The 22,878-nt window shown below is 41.6% G+C and overlaps 2 protein-coding genes across 12 annotated transcripts in view; one reads left to right on the forward strand and one right to left on the reverse strand.

Annotated features, from left to right (window-relative positions):
* Positions 1 to 17,246, forward strand: part of BCL2L1 (BCL2 like 1) — a 47,588-nt gene extending 30,342 nt beyond the window's left edge. For all 5 annotated transcript variants that reach the window (XM_031954135.1, XM_031954133.1, XM_012553618.3 and 2 more), the window contains one exon: positions 15,114 to 17,246. In XM_031954135.1, the coding sequence (XP_031809995.1) occupies positions 15,114 to 15,251 (138 nt within the window). In that variant the 3' untranslated portion in view covers positions 15,252 to 17,246. The remainder of the gene's footprint in view (positions 1 to 15,113) is intronic.
* A 1,029-nt stretch (positions 17,247 to 18,275) lies between these two features.
* The window catches only part of LOC100922691, a 30,048-nt gene continuing 25,445 nt past the window's right edge, over positions 18,276 to 22,878 (reverse strand). For all 7 annotated transcript variants that reach the window (XM_031954125.1, XM_031954126.1, XM_031954127.1 and 4 more), the window contains 3 exons: positions 21,397 to 21,558; positions 19,834 to 19,965; positions 18,276 to 18,602 (listed from right to left, as the gene is read on the reverse strand). In XM_031954125.1, coding sequence (XP_031809985.1) covers positions 18,466 to 18,602; positions 19,834 to 19,965; positions 21,397 to 21,558 — 431 coding nt within the window. In that variant the 3' untranslated portion in view covers positions 18,276 to 18,465. The remainder of the gene's footprint in view (positions 18,603 to 19,833; positions 19,966 to 21,396; positions 21,559 to 22,878) is intronic.

Here is a 22,878-nt window from a genome sequence, read left to right on the forward strand (position 1 = left end):
AGTGCCTAGAATCCAGAGAAACTCAATCTAAAGGATTCCTTAGAGTAGAAAAAACACTGTTTTTGACACTAGCTTTGCTGAATCTGACTGTGATCATTGGGATCATGGGCAGGTTACTTTCCCGTCTTTGAGTCTGAAGGGTCTAAAGCAGGGGTCCTCAAACTACGGCCTGCAGGCCAGATGCAGCAGCTGAGGACGTTTATCCCCCTCACCCAGGGCTATGAAGTTTCTTTATTTAAAGGTCCGCAAAACAAAGTTTTTGTTTTTACTATAGTCCGGCCCTCCAACAGTCTGAGGGACAGTGAACTGGCCCCTTATTTAAAAAGTTTGAGGACCCCTGGTCTAAGGTCTTGACTAATTCCAGCTTGGGAGAGCTGTAGCTGGCTAAAATATCCAGTCCTTATAAGTTTATTTGTTAATTTGTGTTGATATATTTTGTTACTTTATTATTATATATTACTATTCTATATTACTTACATTACTTAGGTTACATTTCCTATTTCCCCTCCCTAGAATCCAATTTTATAACAAAGCAAAGAAGGGAGGGGGGAATCTTCCCTTCTAAGAAATTCGTAAAAACAAAACAAAACCATGACCATGCTCCACATCCATAATCCTTCATCTCTTAAAAGAAAAGAGAAAGGTTCTTTCTTGAATCTCTTCTTTGAAGCCAAATTTGGTTATAGTAATTTCATAGGACTCATTTTGGACATTTTTTTGTCTTTGCTTTTACATTGTTGAAATCATGTAAATTGGTTTTCTGGTTCTGCTTATTTCACTTTGCATCAGTTCACATTAGGTTTCCCTTTCTATATTCATCACAGTTATTGTTTCTTAGGATAATGTTCTTTTACATTCTTTTACTTGAAACTAGCTGATAATAAAGTGGAAAGAACTCAGGAGGACCTGAGTTCAGTATAGGCCCTCTACTAGCTCTGTGACCGGGAGCAAGTCACTTTACCTCTGTTTGTTTCAGATACCTCAGTTGCAAAAAGACTAAAACAGCACCTACCTCCCAGAGTTGTTGTGAGTATCAAATAAGATATTTGTAGAGAACTTAGAACAATGCCTGACAACTAATAGGTGCTATACAAATGCCTTCTTCTTTTCCCCTTGTACTCCAACCTCTTTAGCCATTCCCCAGTTAATGGGCTTCTTTAATTGAAAAGAGTTCCTCAGAATAAGGGAGAAATAGGAAATTGCCATAGTTGGTTCTTCAGTTACTTACTCTACCTCTCACTCCCAGTTGGGAGACTAACTTAGCTCCTTGGACTGTTAAGTATCCCAAATCTCCCTGGGGGCTGAGGTACTGAGGAAAAGAAACTGAAATCCCTGATATTTATCTTTGTAGAAGCAGTCAACCATGCAGTTAGAGGTCATCCATTGTGGGCATGACAGTTATAAGCACCCCAACTAATAACCATCCACACCTGCTGCAACATGGGCTAAAACCCATGGGAGTTATTGCCTTTGGACTAAGTAACCAAATAAAAGGTCGTGTAGTGAGATCACATCAGGAATAGGCAAGAATCTGATTTCTCTGCTGTGGGGACAGAGATGGACAAGAGACCTTGTAGAATGTGTGGGCTATTGTTGAATGGATATTTTTAGGCTTCTCAGCTTCCCGTTAGTAATTTGCACAATATAACTATGACTACTACAGTGGCCTTATCTCTCAGCTGTATTAGAGCCATTTAAGTGAATTGGAATAAACCAAGAGGGTTCATGGACACTAACAGGCTCAATGGCAAATAGACAAGAAATCCTTATGTAGGGCTACTCTGTGCACTGGTCTCTGTTCCTTTATACCCCTTCTGAAGCAAACCTATCCCCCCCTTCCTCCATCCCCCTAAACTATCTAGTGTTTATGGGATGGAAGATGGTTTCCTTTGGGACCAACTCTGTTTTCATTTGTGCTCTCAGCTGTCTGGCCTCCCAGGACTTCACCTGCAGGTTTGTGCATGCCCGTCCCCCACAACAGGAGCCCCATAGGATTTAGCAGTCCTGGTGTACTAATTCAGCAGGCTTTTGTTCTTTCTGGAGATACCCCTGGCTCTTTGCCTAGCTTGGAGGAGAGCATTATCAGTTCCTTAGTCTCCTTGCCACCTAGCCCACATAGCCTTACCAGGAGAGTTGTTCTTTTGTTTCTCAGGAATTGGGTTAAAGGACAATATGCATGTGTAGAGAAAGTCAAAAAAGTTAGTAGATTATTTCTAAATACTTTCCGGCCTTTGCCTTTTGCTATTAGGGCAAACCCACATAGGACTTTGAAAGCACTGTGGTGGAGAGCTATCAGAGGTTGGCCATGTCTTAGATAAATCTTTGCTCTCTCCATGCCTGCCATAGCCTTTCTTTACTTATTCATGTCTTTGAACCATAGCTGGGAAGTAGTTTTTTGTTACCACAAAGCTAACAGGAATTATGCTGTTGTGCTTACTATCGTTTGCTGAGGCTGAGGAAATGTCTGAAAGCCATGCAGTGCAACTTGCATAATCCTTCCTGTGATTCCATAGACTGGATAAACTAAGTTAATTCCTGTCCCAGAAGGAATAGCTAATAGTCTTACCTTCTGTTGCAAGGGTCCTCAAACTATGGCCACAAGCCAGATGCAGCAGCTGAGGACATTTATCCCCCTCACCCAGGGCTAGGAAGTTTATTTAAAGGCCCACAAAACAAAGTTTTTGTTTTTACTATAGTCCGGCCCTCCAACAGTCTGAGGGACAGTGAACTGGCCCCCTATTTAAAAAGTTTGAGGACCCCTGTTCTATTGTTTGCTTTCTGAGAAAATTAATAAAAATAACTTATCTTAGAATACCATGGAAAAAGACAGTGAAATGTGGGACCTGAGTGAAAGTATGTTGTGCTAAAAAAAACTTGCCTCCTCCATATGTACCTATTGCATTAACTGTATTCTCAGCCTCATAGAATGTTGGACCAGAAAAAGTGTCAGAGCCAGAGGACTTTAGAATAGAGAATATTATAACATATCTGCACAATACATTCAATTAGCATTTATTAACTAAATGTATTGTGCTAGGTGTTGGGGACACACAGGCAAAGAGAAATAACAGCATCTCTCAGGGAGCTTATATGGAATCATCAAGAGAGAAATAACATGCATAAATGATTAAATATCAAATAATATTTCCAGAGGAGGTAGCGTGATTGACTACTGGAGGTATTCAGGATAGGCTTTCTTTTTTCTTTTCTTTTCTTTTTTTTTTTTAATTTAATAGCCTTTTATTTACAGGATATATGCATGGGTAACTTTACAGCATTAACAATTGCCAAACCTCTTGTTCCAGTTTTTCACCTCTTACCCCCTACCCCCTCCCCCATATGGCAGGATGACCAGTAGATGTTAAATACATTAAAATATAAATTAGATACACAATAAGTATACATGACCAAACCGTTATTCTGCTGTACAAAAAGAATCAGACTTTGAAATATTGTACAATTAGCCTGTGAAGGAAATCAAAAATGCAGATGGGCATAAATATAGGGATTGGGAATTCAATGTAATGGTTTTTAAGTCATCTCCCAGAGTTCTTTCTCTGGGCGTAGCTGGTTCAGTTCAATCCTGCTCCATTGGAAATGATTTGGTTGATCTCGTTGCTGAGGATGGCCAGGTCCATCAGAACTGGTCATCATATAGTATTGTTGTTGAAGTATATAATGATCTCCTGGTCCTGCTCATTTCACTTAGCATCAGTTCGTGTAAGTCTCTCCAGGCCTTTCTGAAATCACAGGATAGGCTTTCTATAGGAAATGGCACCCAATCTGAGCCTTGAATGATGCAGGGATTCCATAAGATATAGTGGAGAGGATGTATTGTTGCCGTTGAGCATGGCATGTACAGGAAGTGGCCATGGATGGATTGGGCTTTAAGAATGTCAGTTGGGCAGCAGTGTGGATAATAGACTGGAGAAGAGAGGGACTGGGTTCAGGGAGGTCAGTTGGCAAGTTATTGCATTAGTCCATGCAAGAGGCAAGAAGAGCCCTGGTAAGTGAAGGAAACATGATAGATCTAAAATTTTATGAAACTATTGCTTTGGAATCTGGCCAGTTTCTTGAGTTTGGTAGTTCTGAGCAGCAGTGAGCTAGGCTGATAGGTATCTGCATAAAAGTGGCAAGCCCCTGGCATTGGGAGGTATCAAGCAGTTTACGGAGGGACAAAACCAACCCACCTGAGAAATGGAACAAGTCAGAACTCCTCCACCTATCTGAGCAAAACTAGGCCTATGAGTAGCCTTATATTCCTGGCTACCCAAGACAGCGGAGATAAGTTGCTGTTGTATTGTCAACAACTTTTCACTTTTATAATCTGACCCAAAGTATATCATTTTCTTTGGATACATCGAAGCTAATAATTTCTATTTACAACTTAAAAAGGAGTAAGTATCTGGGGCTGGTTGATTACAAATTTGACAGATAATTGGTTCCTTTCCACCCTCCATTGCTGTTATACAGTCATAGATTGTGAGGGTGGAAAAACTTGTAAAGATGAATCCTGCCTCTATTTTCTTTTTTTTTATTTTTTTTATTTTTTTAATTTAATAGCCTTTTATTTACAGGTTATATGCATGGGTAACTTTACAGCATTAACAATTGCTAAACCTCTTGTTCCAATTTTTCACCTCTTACCCCCCCCCTCCCCTAGATGGCAGGATGACTAGTAGATGTTAAATACATTAAAATATAAATTAGATACACAATAAGTATACATGACCAAAACGTTATTTTGCTGTACAAAAAGAATTAGACTTTGAAATATTGTACAATTAGCTTGTGAAGGAAATCAAAAATGCAGGTGGGCATAAATATAGGGATTGGGAATTCAATGTAATGGTTTTTAGTCATCTCCCAGAGTTCTTTCTCTGTCCTGCCTCTATTTTCTAAAAATTTGTTTATTTATTTATTTGTTTGTTTGATTTTTGTCAAGGAGGAAATGTAAATGCATAGAGAAATTACTTTCTTAGGCTCAGTTAGTTAGTAGAGAGTCTTGTGGCAGAATTGAAGCTAAAAGTATTAAAAGCTAAAAATATAAGTATTTTTTTCACCTCACCATTATGATCCCCATCTTCCATTTAATTCAATAAGCATTTATTGTGTGATTTTTGGGTGCTAGACACCAAAGGCAAGAAACCAAAAAAAAGACCCCAATTTAATATTTTATTTTACTGATGAGTAATCTGGAGCTGAACTAGCTGAAGTGATTTGTTTGGAGTCATTCAGTTAATTCATTCAAAGATGGAAATGAAAGTATAATCCGGATCTTATGACCTAGTATTTTCCCACTAAGCCTGTTCTTCAATGCCTAATTCAAATATCTTTCTTCACTGTTAGGAAACTTTCCTGATAACTTCTTATTCCTCAACGGTTTCGTGCCTCAGCTTTTTCATCTTTAAAACTAAGTTGATCTCTCCTTTCTGTAATAGCCCATGGGGAAGAGTGGGACTAAAGGAGGCTGAGAGTATGCTTGATGAGGGAGCTTCTGAGATAGCATTGAGAAGCCATCAACAAGTTGTTTTTTGCTGATGTTCTTCTGTAAACAGTGAACTTCTCTCTGGTTGGCTTCAGGGTACTAATTTCACAAGCTCCTGATAGGCAGGAGATTTTCCTTTCTATCTTAGACATCTTGATTTTGGAGGTTCTTAGAAGGTTGGCAGGCTGGAATGTAGGAAATGCAATACTTTGAGCCTCTCTCAAGGCCCCCTAATTTGGCAAGAAAAGTACTGGGGGTTGGGGAAGAAAGGGATGTTACAGGGATTTGCTGGTATCTGGGGGGAGTTGAGGGAGGGGGGAAATCTGGGGCTGTTGCCATCAACTCAGGAATTCCAAACATTTCCTATCAGAAAAAGGTGCCTGAAAATATCTGGACTTGCCTGGGCTAGTCTGAGCTAGTACTAGGGCATAAAGGTCTCAGTGACACAGGCAAGCCAGGCACCCATCCAGAGCACCCTGGGGAACCTCTTGTACAGTCTATGTAGAGAAGAGCAACTTCCCATGGCCCGACTCAGCCTCCAGGAAATAATATTTGTGGTTTCTAGAGTCCAGAGACCTGCATTCTGAGCTCAACTTTGCCACTTACTAGTCACTTCAACTCTAAATCTCAAGTTCACTCATCTGTGAAAGGACAGGTTAGACTAGAGGATCTTAAAGGATATTAGTATAGAGTCAAAAGGAACTTTTAGAAACCAGAATCATGTAATCTGGTCCCAAACCAGCATTTTATAAACAAGGAAATGATCCAGGGAGACCAAATGATTTGTCCAAAAGCAGCACACATAGTATCAGAGCTAGGATTTTCAACTGAAATTTCAGCCTTCTCATCCCAGATCCAGGGCTCTTTCTACCAGACCAACCAGTTTCTCATTATTCTGTGCTCTTTCTCCAGGTTCCTTGCAACTCTAACATTAAATGATTATAGTGAACCTTTGTGGTGGTGGTGGTGGGGAGAATTTGCATTATTGCATCAGAAAAAGCAAGAAACATATATTCTCCTGTACATTCCACTAGTTAATGAATCTTTTGGGATTACAGAAATTACATTTGGGAAGGTTTAGGCCATTTATTATCATTCATACACCTTAGTGTAAAACACTTTAAACAAATCTTAGAATATTGGGGCTGAAAAAGCATTTGGTCCACCCCCTTCATTTTGCAAAGAAGTAAACTGAGATCCAGAGAAGGAAGGCAATTTGCCCAAAGTTATGCAAGAATTAATCACATTGAGAACTGGAACTCAGAACCAGAGATTATAGATTTTAGAACTGGGTGGGAAATACTTGGAGGGCTTTTTGCTATAATCCACTTGTTCTGTGGAGGAGGAAACTGAGATCTAAAGAGAACTAGGTCAAAGTCATACCAGCTAGTCTTTGATTCTTTTTACCTTATCACAAACTCTTAGTCAAGATCAACACTGATGAAAATAGGATAAGGAAAGGAGAGTTGGAACAGAGTTGAGCAAAAGTTAACTCTGGGGGAGACAATGGCACAGAGGATGCTCCGGTCAATACAAGACGGACCAGCCTGGGTAGACTGAGGTAAGAAGACAATCAGAAGTGAAAGATGTCTAGAAAGGGAGATGAGAGAATTTTGTCTCCCTTCCCTAGAAATCTTGTATAGAGGGTAGAACATGGATTTACAGTGTCTTTGGGCTTCCTGCCTTTCACAAGTTAGCAAGATAGTTGGCAGAATATAGGACTGAGGAGGAGACAAAGAACATGTCTTTCCTGTTTCATTTCCTCAAAAAGAGAGTAATCCACTGAAGATATTTATTGTTGGAAATATGCTTAAGACAAAGTCCTTTCATGTTGGGAGAATAAAATGCAAGATAAACTAAAGTAGTAAATTGATGGTTCATGGGATTTATCATTTGGTTAAAATCCCTCATTTCAGTTGAGGAAACAGCCCAAAGAGGAACAATTACTTGTCCAAGGTCAGATAATATAGAGCATAGCTAGGATTTTAATTCAAATCCTCTGCCTCTAGATCAGGTGCTCTTCCTACTATACGCTGCCTCTTAAGTTCTGATAGCAGTGAGCCCCTGTCTATTCCATAGAGCAGACCCTGGAAGGAAAAAGGTAATTCTTAGTTTAATGCAAATCATTTTGTTCTTAGAATATAAAATGCCTCAGCTTCAAGGGGCCTTAGAGACTGTCTGATCCAGCTGCCTCATTTTACAGAAGAATAAACATTTTTATCAACTGTTTGGTCAATCCCTCATGCCTTCTTACACTGTGTCATCATAACTTGCTTGCCCTGTGGCTCCCCAGCCAAGGATATTCTTCATTCATTCCACTTTCTGAGTTGTTTCGTGGCAAATGTGGGCCTGGAGTGAGTAGGAGTCAGACCCAAAGATTGTCGAACTAACCTTGAGGACATATTGCAGATTTGGAATTGTCTGTAGTGCCTGATAGCTCTCTATCTTCTCTTCCCTTTCCCCGCCCCCATTTCCTTTTCCAAGAAATGAGAATGCCAAGTGTGGGTGGCTTCTCAGAATTAATTGAGTTGAGATGGGGGAAGGGCTGGTAGCTGACAACCTCAGAATTGGGGAAAGATAGCCATGAAGAGACCTGTCTCCTTACTTTCCAATACCAAGAAATCCATTTATATGTGGGTTCCCCAGGTACACTTTGTTTCAGTTTTCATAACCTCTGTGAACTCTTTCCCAAAAGTCCCATTTTTTTTATCCTCAAGTCCATAACAGTAGTCTGGAAAAAAACCTCTTCTTTCTCTAATCCTCTCCCTCACCAAAACCCCCCAAAACTTCCAGTCCTACTGAAATATGGAACTTGGTATATTTGACTTAAAGAAAGAGGAAACAAGGAAATTTAAAGATATGTGTATAATGAAAAATGATCTAACCCAAAGTTAGACCAACCAGGATTGGAGTAGCAATTCTGCTTCTTAATAGCTATGTGACCTCAGGTGGATCCCTTCTCTTTGAGCTTCAATTTTCCAATTTGCAAAATGATCATATTGAACTAAATTATGTCCTGGGTTCCTTCTAATAGCTCTTGAATCAGTGAGTCAATTGGTGAAATACCTGACCACCTAATTTGCTATTAGTGTTAAACAGACATTTCATTTCTCCCATTTCCACTCTCTTCCTGTTGTCTCCTAAGATTCTCCTAACATAGTCTTGTTCTTAAACCCAAAGGGCCTCATCATCCCTTTGTTCAAAGGAGAAACTGAAGTACAGAAAGGGGAAATGACTCAGTAAGTGACACAGCCTTAATGTTGGACTTAAGATTAAAAGGGTGTGTGGGAACTTTCTGCCTCCCCCCACCTCATACTCTTCCTCTCTCCAGACTACCTCTTTCCAAAATAGCCTCACGGAAGGAAGCAATGGACCCAGCCCCCTCTGGAACCACCCAAGAGGAAGGGCAGGTTTGGTAAGGGAGTTTGTTCCCTGAGAGTGACATAGAGAAAGTGTTTTGTTTTCCCTCTTCATTCCTGTCTTGTATATTTTTTCTCTGTCATTCATTCTTCCTCTTACCTGCTGGGGTTTAATCAGTCAGCTTTGTTCCTGCCATCACCAACCTGACTTGACTTTGAGTATACTAGAACACATCACATTGAACAGATCATGAGACTTACCAGATAAATTATTTGTCTTTCACCAAACATCACCCCCACTAACAAAGCAGCTCTTGGTCCAGGTAAGGAAAGTCTCATTCAACGGTACTACAAAATGCCTTGAATTGTAGACAAGATTTAAATTGGATTCTTGGCTTAGCCACTCACTAGTTAGGTGACTTAGAATGGAGTTCTCTCTAAGCCTTAATTTCTAAAATAGGGCTAATCTTTATACTTCTGAATCACAGGTTATGAGGATCAGCAGATATACACACAACACGCACACATTTTGTATGTATGTGTAACACTGTGTAAACTTACATAAAAATGCGCTATAAAGTGGGGAGAAGAGGACAGCAGAGTAGGAGCTTAGCAGCTGTATAATCACTTTGAAATCCAGCTATTGATCACTATTACCCCTCCTGCCAAGAGACAGCTAGGTAACACAGTAGATAGAGCACTGGGATAGAGGCAGGAATAAACCCCAATTCAAACCTGGCCTTACATACTTTACATTTTGACCTTTGGCAAATTGTTTAACTTAATGAGTCCTAGCTATGTGACCCTGGGCAAGTCACTTAACCCCAATTGTCTCTGGGGGAAAAAATTAACTTTTATTTGTAGTAATCCATTGGAAAAGGAAATGGCAGACTATTCCAGTATTTTTGCCCCCCAGATTTCATGAATAATATGGTTCATAGGGTTACATGATTGAACTCTTTTCCCCACATTTCTGTTTACTGTGGCTTGGAATCTGTCACTTGATCTTCCTTATCCTTACCCAATTCATAAAGATTTTACTGAATGTATGTTTCATACCTTTTCTGTGTTCTGTCTTCAGAACTTTATGGATACATTCAAGTTATGAGACATAGCCTTTATCATTAAGGAGTTTACAGTTTGTTTGGGAAAGAGAATAAAAAAACACATGCTATATTGTGAGCTCTTTGAAGAGAAGATTATTCCCTATGCTTTTGTGTCTGCAAGGTTATAAGAGGCAAAAGAGGTGTCGACCTTGGGCTTAGGTAGTTGGGGAAAGATTCATAGATGAAATGGGCCTTCATCTGGACCTTGAAAAATGTTTCTGTACAACTTCAAGGTTTACAAAATGCTTTACCAAAATAACCATGTGTGAGGCATAGATAGTGCAAGTTTTATTATCCTCATTTGCAGTGATGAAAATTTAGGCTCAGCATTGAAGTGACTTGTTGGAGGTAAACGTTAAAATCTGAACTTGAACCTGGGTTCTCTGTCTCCAAGTCAATTTCATTTCTCATTATATAACAGCATACTGCCTCTGTTATTAGAGACTCACACATCACACTGGCTGTATGATGCTAAGAAACAAAACACAAACCTTGCAGAAAAGTAGAATTTAGTTATAAGCTATATCACTGACAGTTCCAAGACATCTCTGCTAAGGACCCATTGAATGGCACAGGTAGGAAGAACTGAGGAAGGGATGACTGTGAGCTAACATTTTCAAGAAAGACTTCCTGAAGGGGGAGGGGGGTGGAGGGATGGTATTTCAAGGAGGAAGTGGATTTGGCAAAATAGAGAGGAGAAAGAGATATGTGAGAGGGATAAAGGTAGAAATTGAGGATCCATAAGTTAGATAGGTCTTGTAGCGGCCTAGGATTTAGTGAGGGATGGGGAATGTTCTTCTTTAGGCTTACAAAATTATTTGGTCTGGCCCTGTTGCAGGTGACAACCTCCTCTTGCTTGAGTTCTTTAAATTAATAATTTGGCTTGGCCCACAAATGATGTTATAAATATCCAAATAGTAGGAAAAAAGTTCCCCACCCTGGTTTAGGTAGATATCTGGTAAGCAGCCTGAATAGCTGGATTTGAGGCTTAGCTCTGCTTCTAGCTGGTGATCTGTCTAGATAAAGAAAAAAGGAAAAAAGAAAAAAAAAGGAAGAAAAAAGCTTCCTCTTTCAAATGAAGGGGTCGGACTAGGTGATCTGAGTTTAATAGCTCAGACATTGTGTGTCCAAAGTTCCCTTGAAACTCTTAACATGGGTTTTAACATTACATGCTCTAAAGTCTTTCCTAGCCCTACCATTCTAATGACACTGTAACCTTTTTTTTTTTTTTTTTTTCCCGGGATGGCCAACTGGGAGCTTTTGGCAAAGGAAAACATCCATTATTGTGTTAATAGAAATAAATCCCTGAATACTTCCCTTTAGCAACTGTTACCATTAACTTAGCAGTGTTCTGGCCTAAGCCAAAAGCCTCCTCACTAGGAGCTTCCCAGAAATCTTAAAATTCTCATTGCCCCTGTGACTTCAGAATCCTCCATCTTAAACATAAACCTAGTTGTAATATTAACACAACACCTAAGCTATTGGTGAGGAGAGAGGCCTAGGGAGAAGGGGGCAGGTCAGGGCTTATCTCTGCTTTTCCAGACTAGCAGCCCTGTTTGTTTATCTGGGCCAGCAGAAAAAATGGCTGTGGTTGTTTCCAAGGGTGTTGTGTGAACCAACAGCTAAATATACCCACACCCCACTGCCTCTCAGCTGCATTAGAAAAACAGAGCCCATCTTTCTGGGCACGGACCTATGCCCAAGATCCAAATTCCAGGGAGAACCTGGCATATTTTACCTGGAATGAATTCATATTATCTACCTCTCCAGAAGCTGAATGTTCTTTGGGACAGGAATGCATCACAGCCTGGGGGGGGGTTGGGGGTGGGGTGGGAAGAAGGGCAGGGAAGGGGAGAGAGGAAAATATGTGAGCTGTTTGTTGTTGTATCGAAGCTACTGTTCTCTGCCCTCTTTGAGTGACTGTTCCTGGACAGTATGTGCTTTGTGTTTCTGTGGGGACATGAGCCTGTTTACTCATTAGGTTCCAGCAAAGACTGAAAATTCCCTGTAGTTCCTAGCTCAGTTCTTAGGAAAGGGCCCTGCCAGGAACCTAGACATTTCTTCTGGTTAGGAAATAGCCTCAGTGAAATATTGGGTACCCATCTCTGCTTCACTAGATTTTGATCCAGTGGTCCTCCCTGCCCACTTGTATTTGATTTTTTTTTTTATCCTTCCTCTAGCTGGGAAGAGTTGGAGTTGATACCTGAATCCCTTAGGGACTCTTAAGTAGATCATGTGGCTTCTGCTTGGGATTTCTCATTCCCTGTGGATCAGGAAAAACTGTGGACGTCTTTCATAGGAAAAATGGTCCATTTGCATCTAGCTCACCTCCAGTAATGGAAAACCCACTATTTCACAAAGATATATAACATTCCATTGTGGGTATGCCTTTGTATTTGGTTCCTCAAGTCTGTTGACCTGAGATTTATTCCCACCCTAGATCCCTTTATCTAAATCATGCCTTTCCTTCAAAATTCAGCTCATATCCTACTGTCCCTGAAGTCTTACCTGACTGTGCCAGCTAACAATGATCTCATGGATTCAAAGGATTGTAGACTTATAGCTGGAAAGGAGCAACTAAGGATTTAATTCAAACCTTTCATTTTATAGATGACACCTGCAGAAGTGAAATCATTTGCCCAAGATCACACAGGTAACATTAAATGGCAGAGCAAGGATTTCAACTCAGTGTTTTTTCCATTGTACCATGATGGATGGCTTTGAGAGTTAGAAGGGATTTTAATACTCTCATTTTACAGAAGAGGAACCTGATGCTCCAAGAGGTCAAACAGATAGGCAGAGTTGAGCTTTGAGCCCAGGCCCTCTGACTCCAAGTCTATTGCCTGGGCCAGCACACTAGCATAGATTGCCTATTATTATTAGTGATCCTTTTATATCTATATCCAATTACTGTATAAATTATTTGATTAGGAAATGTGTATTTGATATTTTTGTATATCTCATAGCACCAAATAAAGGTCAGGCCATATAGGAGGGGCTCCAGAAATGCTTGGCCTCAGTGGATAAAGTTGAAGTCTGGCTGGAGTCAGTGGGACTGAGAACAGGAGATTTGGAATTCTGTTTTTGGTTTACCACTGAATTACTGTGGGATTCTGAACAATCTCTACCCCCTTTCTATCTATCCCCTTTTTGTTCCTTCTTTGTAAAATACTTCCAGGTCTAACATTCTGTGATCCTGCAGAAAGTGATTCTTGGATGTGGGTAATCAGTTTTCTGTGTCCTCTGAGCTTGAAATCTAAATCTAAAAATTAGAAGGGACTTAAGTTTATTAATCCAAGCTTCCATGTGATGCCCAGATCTAAGAATCCACATACTGGTTTCGAAGGCAGAAGACTTGGCTTCAGTTTTTGCCTCTGCTGCTTTCTACTACCTGTATGACTTTGGGCAAATCATGTCCATTTTCCAGGACTCATTGTCTTCCCTTTTCAAATGATTTCTAAGATCCTTTCCATCCCTTCACATCCAATCATCTTATGAGTACATATTGTAAGCATAAAAGGGAAGCCATGTTATGGACCCTGCCATTGGATATCTGCCCTGGGTTTGCATTGAGAAAATCCTGACATCCAGTGGGTTATTGCTTTAATAGATTTCTAAAAAAGATGGGTATAAATATAGATTAGCACAAATTAAGTGCTGGGATGGGAGGCAGTAAAGGTATTTTTAGGGAGGGAAGTCTTAAGAAGACTTCCTGGAAGTGCATGTTGAGATAGGTTTAAGAAAGTGCAAGTACAAGAAAGTGTAAGTACAAGAAATGAATTGAGGAAGAACAGGAGCAGTTCCTGCCCAGATCCTTAAAGTTCTGGTTATTTGGAGTTCTGCTAGAGGAGGAGTTAAACAGGTAGGCAGTCCTAAGAGCTTGCTAGTGTCATTGATTAGTATAGGGTCTGGTAGTGAGAATCTACTTTTCTCCTTGGAGCAAAACAAATAATACAGTGTCATGGTTGTGCATCCACAACTAGCTAAATTTTATGCCTTCCTATTCCATCGTACATTCCTCCCTCGAGACTCCATCCATCAGCAGAGCCATCAAATTATTGGCTTCTCTTGAGCATACAGTCAGTTATCCAAAGTTTAATGAGGGACTGAACATAGTGCCTACTTCCCCTCTGGATCTCTAGCCTTATTTTTTTCTGCCTGAATATCCCTTCTGTTCTCTTTTTCCTCCACCTACAGTCTAGATACCATGCATCCTTGATTTCTTGCATTTGTAGATGTGCAATCCATTATCTCCCAACTACCTTCTGGGGAGATGGAACACAGGATTATTATCCCCATTTTTTAAAGAGAAAGCCTGCTTAGAAAAAAAATAAAATGAGTACTGGTGGACTGGGATTCTCATCTCAATCTCAGCTGTAATATCTCAATATTACAAATCTCTCCCAGTTGGGACTTCAATTTTCCTTTCTTTAAAATGAGAGGGTTGAACTAGATGATATCCAAAGGTCTTTCCTAATTTAAACACTTTCTATGTTCTAATATCCTTTTCAACTATGATGTTCATTCCAGCTCATCATAGCTAATATTCTGTGAGCCCTTCCTTTTCTGATATTCTTCTTTCTCTATTTCTTCTCTTCTGTGCTCCTCTTCTGCTCTCTCATTCTATTTAATAATCCAAAATTCCCCTCTAGTCTTGATATTCCGTGTTTTTTGTGCTTACATATTCTAAGGACCTTCTTGTTCTAGCATTCAGTGAAATGAGGATGCCAATGCAGTTATTAAATGGCTTACCCAGAGTCATATTGAATAGATGGCAGAATCCAGTTTACCCAGTCAAGTGTTTCTTTTATTATTCCATACTGCCTCCCATGATTAGTAAGTAAACTGATGTCTTCTCTGAGCTTTAGAAAACCGCCCAATGGGCTTTTATCCTGCCCTCAGTCTGATATTGCAGGAACAAAACAACTTGATTACATTTCTTTACTTTGCTACTGGTGATTGAGAGGTGTTTTTGTGGGCTGGATTGGGAAATAAAAATGGACCTCATTAAAGATTAGTCCAGTGAGTTCTCTATTCCTGTAAGCAAGAAAGTCCTTGGTCTTTCTCCTTTTCCCCCAGAGAGTGCTTTGGCTTCTTTTCTGTCAGTTTTCTTTGACTCCTAGTTGCAACTGCTCCCAACAAGTCCTTTCTCCCCTACAGGACACCTTCGTGGAGCTTTATGGGAATGATGCAGCAGCAGAGAGCCGGAAGGGCCAGGAACGCTTCAACAGATGGCTGCTGACTGGCATGACAGTGGCTGGTGTAGTCCTGCTGGGGTCCCTGTTCAGCCGGAAGTGACCATATACTGAATCTACCTTGGAACCTCTCTGATCCACCCACTGCAACCGTCATGGCCTGTACCCTGTCCTGACACAGAGGAAATTCACTACATGCAACTGACTTGTATCACCTGGGGCCAAACCAGGACTTTTCCTACTGTCCCCATTCCCTTCCCCCCTCCAAAGTACCCAGTGGTATTCAATCTGAGACCCTTGGGCCCTGTTTCTGTTGAATCTCTTAAGTCCTCCAAAAAGAAAAAAAAAACCAACATGCAACTTTTTGAACCTTTTTACCACACTGTGGGTGCTGGCTTTCTAGTCATGACATCTCTCCTCTCTCAGACTTCCTAGAGCTGGGCCTTTCCCCTAACCTGACCAAACCAAGAAGGATCAAAAAAAAAAAAAAAAAAAAACCTTTATAAAAACACCCATAGAACTTTTCCAGGGAAAAAAAAGAATAAATCAATTTCATTTTTATTTTTGTGTTACCAGAATGGGTAATTTTATTCCCCTTGCAGTACTTAATGTTGTGAAGGGTCAAGAAGAGGTATTCTCAGATCCAGGCCTCTACATTACTAAAGACAGATTTTCTCTAAGGACTTCCTGCTTGAAGCAGAGGGTGGGTGGCTTACTTGTGTAACCCTGTAGTTAGTTGTCACAGGTTCCAGATCGCCAGGTTTGGCCAGCCTCGGGCACCTCTCCTAAGCATGCTGCTCCTTCTGTCCCACCCACCACCTTCAGAGGTAGCCTAGGATTCCAGTCATACAGGTGACCCAAAGTGTCTCAGGAAAGTGACCTGCCCTGACCTTGACTGTCTTGGCTGGTCAGTTGGACCAATATTTTTTGCTGGAGTTAGTGGGCTTGCAGAGGGAAGGTAATGATGGGTGTCAGTTCAACACCATATCTGAGTTCTAGAATAAGCTCCTCTCTCCTCCCTCATATTTAGTTCCTGCCCATCAAGAGAAAACAGGAGGTACAAGAAGAGACCCAGGAAAAGGAGCAGCTGAGAGCTGTTTACAGCTGTTTTCCTTAGTCAATTTAGTAGTTGGCGATCCCAGGAGAATGTGGACCTGCCTCTCTCCTGAATCATTTTTCGACAGTGCCCAGATAAACAGGTGCAACTCAGACCCAAAGGTGAAGAGATGCCTAGCAATCCCTGGGGGTACTTACAGGTACTCTCGAGTACCTCTCATTTAAGATGGCATGTTCTAGTGGAGTAAGTACTGGACCTAGGACTTAGAAGAGCCAGTCCAGATCTTAGCTACGGAGCTATATGACCTTGAGCAAATCAATCCGCTGAGCCTCAGTATTCTATCCGATAAGAGGGTGGACTAGCGGATCGCTAAGATCCTAAGGACCTGTTTGCTTGGTGAATAGAAAAGGGAAGGGATAGGAAAGGGAGTTTGGTCCTGAGCAAGATTTGACTCCACCACTACCTTCCCTTTCAGGCCATCCCCCAAACCACCTCCCTCCCTGAGCTTTCAGAATTCCTATTTAGGGTGCTTACTGCTTAACCAGGCCAGGCTGTTTGTCCCTTCCCACAGCCTGCCAACCTGTGGCCTCTCTCACAGGTCTGGTCTATCATGTAAGTGGCGCCACCCTACCATGAAAAATGTTTTCCTTAATCCCAATTGATGGATCAGCCAATTCCTCACTGCTCCCATCCCCCTCCCCCCCTCGTCACCTTGCCCCTGTATCATAGTCTTGTCTTTGCTGTATATATTTGAGATTAGTTTTTATTCCTTGTGAAGATGATATACTATTTTTGTTAAGCGTGTCTGTATTTATGTGAGGCTCTGCAGGGCTGCTGTGTGGTGAACGCATGGGGAGATGGTTCCCCCTTCCCCCATTTAACCCCATCCTCCCTCTTCAGTGCCCCTAGGCATAGGGGAGACTGATTACTCCCCAGCCCAGGCCTAGGGGTCTTCCCTCCCCCATATCCTGACTCTTTGAAGTAGTCTGTGTGATGGTGGAAGTGCAGTTCAACTAATAAACTGTGTTTGATTTGCTGGTAGCGAGTGCTTCTTGTGTGATGGGGCAGTTCAAAAGGGAGGTCCAGGGTGGAGGGCAGTGGGGAGAGGGGCAGTGGGAACCGAGCATTTCCCCTTCTTCCCTGTCTCCAAACTCTCTCCTAGGGACTCAGGGATGGGCCTTTCGGGGTATTATTCTCTCCTGCCTGGAATGTGCAGGAGGCTCATTCCCTTTGGGCCTGATCTCCACCTCAACCTCTACCCACTCTTCTGTGTAAAGGATAGGATTCAGCTGCCCTCTTGTGGATGCTGTTGGAACTGTCACATGCAGACCACTGGACACCTGCCTCCTTTAGCCATTGCCTTTGCACAAATGTGAAATGGTGTGGTGCAGTGAAAAGAGTGCTGAAATTGAGAATCAGGGTGCCTGGGAGCGAGTCCTGGTTCTGCTACTAGCTATTCGTGTGCCCTTAGCTAAGCGCCTCACGCCCTCTGGGCCTCTTCAGGTAAAAGGGAAAGATTTGGGTTTGTTGGCCTTTAAAAGCCCCAAGCCTTCTCAATCAGACCCCCTTGCTGGAATGAGCTGCAAATACATATTTCATATATTTCATCTATCCAGTTTGTCCGTGCCATCTGATCCCATTTTCCATTAAAGGCTCATTTTGAATAGCTGATAGTCTTGAGATATGCAGTCAGTCCAGTACATTTTATAAGGGAGGGGAAGTAACTTGTCCAAGATTACTGAGTCCCTAAACCTCTATGATTCTTTTTTTATTCGAGGAACCTCAGATCCAGGCAATTTTGTTTTTTCAATGTGCCCAGCACTTACCTTGGGCTTTCCTGCCTCTTTATCTACTCATATTACCACATAAATCCAGAGTTCTCTTTGCATGGAACTTTGCCTCCCTCTCTGTCAACCACTGCAAATCCTATTTGCTCTGGGAAACGTGCCCTGACCACCCAAGAGCCTAGTGTTTGAGCTCCCATTCACAGGGCCCTGAGCAGATAAGTTGAATTGTTGGTTAACCTTGCATGTGTGTCATTCCCATTAACTAAATTATATTCTAAGAAGGCCAGGTACCAGGTTTGATATTTATTGAGGGAAAAAGGGTACAGGAAGGGAGATGCAGATGGAGGAAAAGGAAAAGGAAAGGAGATGAAAAGAATAGAAGCAGCCAGTAGGAGCTAGCCCAATAATAGAGTTGGGTGGGGACAGGTCTATATTGGCTTGGAAACATGAGCCAAGACAGTTCAGATGGAGAGTCACTTCTTCCACTCCTTCTGAGCATAGTCCCACCGGGAAGCCAAGCCTTGAATTGGATTTCCCTTCATGTCCAATACTCGTTGCAACTGTTTCGACTTCCAGTCTTCTGATAAAGTGATGGGCTTCTCTCGAAACACTGAAAAGGGGAGGAGTGTATCTTTATACAAGTATGGGTCCTCTATCTCAGCCTTCCCAAGGCCAGGGCCATAAAGAGTGCTGGCTGAGATGGGGTATGAAGTAGGAGCTCTCTAAGAAAACTCCAGGCTCAGCTTGGAATGGGGTTAGGAGTAAGATGCAGTGGGGTATGTGTATGTGGGGGGTGGGGGTGGGGGGTGCGGGGAAGGATTGGTGGCAGGGAACAGGGAAGGGTGTGGTTTTCTACTTCTGCCTGCCCCTCCTTTTCGGCCCCTTGGCCAGCCACAAGTGTTTCCAGAATATTTACTTTTCCCTCCTATCACCATGAGAAGAAAAGAGCAGTGGTCTGGGAATAAAGAAACTTGGGTCCTGACTCTACCACTAACTATGAGACCTAGTAACTCTTAACATTCTGTGTGTATATTCTGTTTTCGAAGGTAGTGAATGGTTCCCCATCGTTGGTGGTAATTGGGTGGTAATTGCAGGGGTCTACAAATACATACATAATGAACATGCCTTCTGTAGACTTAATAACCCAAATGTAATTATTTTCCAAATGTCTATAATTGACATATTTAATAAAATACATATTCATTTAAACATCTACTGATTTTTATTCATCTTTATGTCGTGCTTTTTTATCATGTATTTTTTCAATCAATGAAATTAATGGGATTACTGTCATGTAGGGATCCATGACATTTTTGGACATTAAAAAAAGTCTTCCTACTTGAAAATGCGGACAATAAAAGCAATTCCCAAAGAGATGTTGTAAGGATCACATGAAATAGTATTTGTTAAGCACTTAACATAAGGTCTGTCTGACTTGGTCGGCATGTAATAAATGCTTGTTCCTTTCCCTCCTAAAGACCTCCCCAGCTTTGACCTATATTCTAAGAACTCTTCCATCAATACTATGAACCAATGACTTCTCTACCCACCTCTAAACTCTGGGTTTTAAGCTGCTTTACAGATATGGGGAAGGGAATGGGTTGAGGCTCTTGTAAAATACTTCTGATGTCTAAGAATAAGTCCCTATTTTCAAAGACACCATTCTCTCAACTCCATCTAAATCTGTGGTTTTAGCTAACACTGATTAAAATCTCCCCATAGCTATGCTTTACTTGTTCAACTGAAAAGAAGGTCCCAGAAATAGTGGGGCTTGAGTAGGTGGTGGGGAAATTAAAACTCACTAAGCAGGCTGTGTCCCTATCCTTTAAGCAGTCACTCACCATATAGCCGCTGCCACCATATCAGGAGTCCAGTGAAGCCAAAGAAAAAAAAGACTCCCCCCAACACCGTCTTCCATTCGTTGGATGGTCGATTCATCTCTGCAAAGGTCTGATGGAACTGTATGCGATAAACTGGGACCAAAGATAAGAGGAGTGGTCCAGAACCCAGGGACATCCAGAATCCTAAGGATTCTGGATGTCCCTGGGTTCTGGACCACTCCTCTTATCTACAGCTAAGGGAGTAGAAGTCAGAGAGCCTCCATTATGGCTCCTTCCATTCCCTTCTTCTCTAAGTGATTCAGGGGAAACCCCCTAAAGCAGGTAATAGCTCTGCTTATCTTCTGCTCTACCAGCTTTCTTAAACTTGATGTACTATCTCTTCCCTCTTTACCCTTACATCTTCCTCATCTTTAAAGGTTTACTACCTGCCTTCCCTGAGAAGCCTTCCCAGACCCATGAGGACCTATTCTTCCCTGCAGCTCCTTCAGCTGTCATTGTTTCTACCCCCTCGTTTAGCCTTCAGTGTAAATGTCCTAATTTCAGTCTCTCTTCTCCTGCCTCCTCTTGAATGCCTTGGATGTATCCTTACAGATACAGAGGGCTGGGTCCAGGTAGCCATTCCAGACTGAGAGATTTAGGAGAAAGACTACTGAATCTGGAATCAGCTGTACTATTTATTGTTGGGAGTCACTTCCTGATCCTCAGTTTCCTCATCTGTAAAATGAGGGGGTTAGACTAAATGGTTTCTCAGGTCCTACGCATTGGACCATGAATTCTATGTGATTCTATAACGGACAATGGCAGCATTAGGGTAATGAAAAGAGCTCTGGCCCAGAATCTAAAGGCCCAAGTCTAACACTTTTAGCTATGTGATCTTAGGTAAGTCACTTCTGGACCTCAGTTTTCCTCCCTGTTATGTGGCTCAAATAATACTTGGGTTACCTTCCTCACTGTGTTCTTGTAAGGAAAGGCGTTTTGTAAACCCTTATAAGAGTGCCATAGAAATGAAAACTGCTATTATTGTGAAATATTTCTCTTAACAGGCAGGATCATAGACTTTAGAATGGACAGGACCTTAGAAATCATCTAATCCACTCACCCCATCCCACCTTGTTATTTTACAGGAGGAAACTAAGGACCACACTAGGGAAAGTCACTTGTCCAAGTTTACACAGATATTATGTGGCTGATGCAGAATTCCAGTTGGATTCCTCTAGCTAACTCAGTGTTCTTTCTATAACTCTTGGCTTCTGTCTCCTGTATACTACTCCTGTATACTACCACTGTGTACCAACCTACTCCTCTCCTCCCTATAGGGGGACAGAGTTTTCTCTTCTGAGCCCCAGCTAAGTGAATTCAGAGAAGAGCTGCTTTGTAACTCCCTCCTAATCTCTGCTAATTCACACTCTCCCGAACCATTGGTAAGCTTGACTAAAACAGGAGACTTCTATGCCCAGCACCATACTAGCTCCATACCCCCTCACCTCCAGCCCACTGGGTCTTGTTCCACTCTCACTCCCTTCCCATCCCTCTCAGGCAGATCCCAGCCGGCCAAGAACTTACGGGCCACTTTCTCAGCCTCTGTAAGCTGCTTCCAGGACCCTTTCTCCTTTTCCTTCAGCGCCCGCTGCTGGGGGCTCAGCTCACTACAGAAGGGCTCATCGGGCATGGGGTAATTGCGCTCTGCATGGTATTTTGTATATGGAGGCATCTTCCGGCTGCAAGCTAGGACCAAAAGGAGATTGAGCTGGAAGGAAGGAGGAACCTGCCCCAAGATTCCCTTCTACAGAAACCCCATCCCCTTCCTGAGCCTCATTTCTAGGAGGACTAGAGCCCTCCTCCCCACCTATTCATAGCATTGATCTCTCCAGGAAGCGGCCTGTGGTCATCCAATCCCTTGCATTTTCTGCCCTCTTACCTCCCAACCCACTCTTCCCTCTTCATTTTGTCTCAGACCACCCACCCCTCTTAGTCTCCTCATCTGTAAAATGATTACTTTGTGCTAATAGTAACCAGGATTTCTATAGCACTAGAATGCCTTCCTCACAGCAGTATTATGTGTTAGGAAAAGGATGTACATATTTACTACTGAAACTCTGAAATATCTTGCTTAGGTTTCAATAAAATCAGAACATTTTCTCTCTGTGGTTTAACGATCTGGTGGTCTTTAAAGTCCCTTTCAGCTCTAAAATTGTTTTAAATTCTAAAGCTTCTTTCAGCTTTAACATTCTATGGCCTAGAGTTTTTCCCAGTTCTAATGTTGAATGTTTTCAAGTCCCTTTTAGCTTTGACATTTTGCATTCTAAGGTCCTATCCAGATCTAACATTCTATGTTCTAAGGACCTTTTTTTTTTTTTTAGCTCTGACATAAAGCATATGTTCTGTGTTCCAGGCAATAAATCCTATGATTCTTCTTTTCCTGATTTCCTATCTCTAACATTATGTCTCTATATAAATCATATAACTCCTACCTTATGCCCCAACTCCGCCATATCAAAAGCCTTCATTGCAATTTTCAGGTCTGTGCAATCCTTTCCCTTCTATCTACACCTAATAATACTGCTAATTCCCATTTCTGTATCACTCTGCAGTTTGTAGTTCCTCCCAATAACTGAGCAGGAGGTAGAGCAAAGATTACTATATCCATTTTACATATGAGAAAACATACTGGGCTGATCTTTCCTCTCGATCATATTTACTCTTACTATAATTAAAGAGCTCTTACTCATCATTATCAGGGGATATCAATTATTCAGAATTAATTAGCCTATAGAATTTTAGAATTGTCTGTTTATTGAGGTTTAGTAAAAACATTATCCCAAAACTAGTTGTGCTTGTGGTTGAACTGACAAATGGACTTTGCAAACTGAAAAGCAGTCGAAAAGAGCTTTTAAAAATTATTTGTAGTATTATAATTATCATTATTTTCCAAGGAACCTAGGATGCCTTCAGTGTTCAGCAAATATTTCTTGAAAGATTGTCTAGTACAATGGAAGGAGTGTCTAGAAGTCAAGTTCTCTGGGCTGTGGGGTCAGTTTCTGTTAC

This window comes from Sarcophilus harrisii, chromosome 2 (genome assembly GCF_902635505.1).
Source record: "Sarcophilus harrisii chromosome 2, mSarHar1.11, whole genome shotgun sequence".
NCBI classification, from domain to species: domain Eukaryota; kingdom Metazoa; phylum Chordata; class Mammalia; order Dasyuromorphia; family Dasyuridae; genus Sarcophilus; species Sarcophilus harrisii.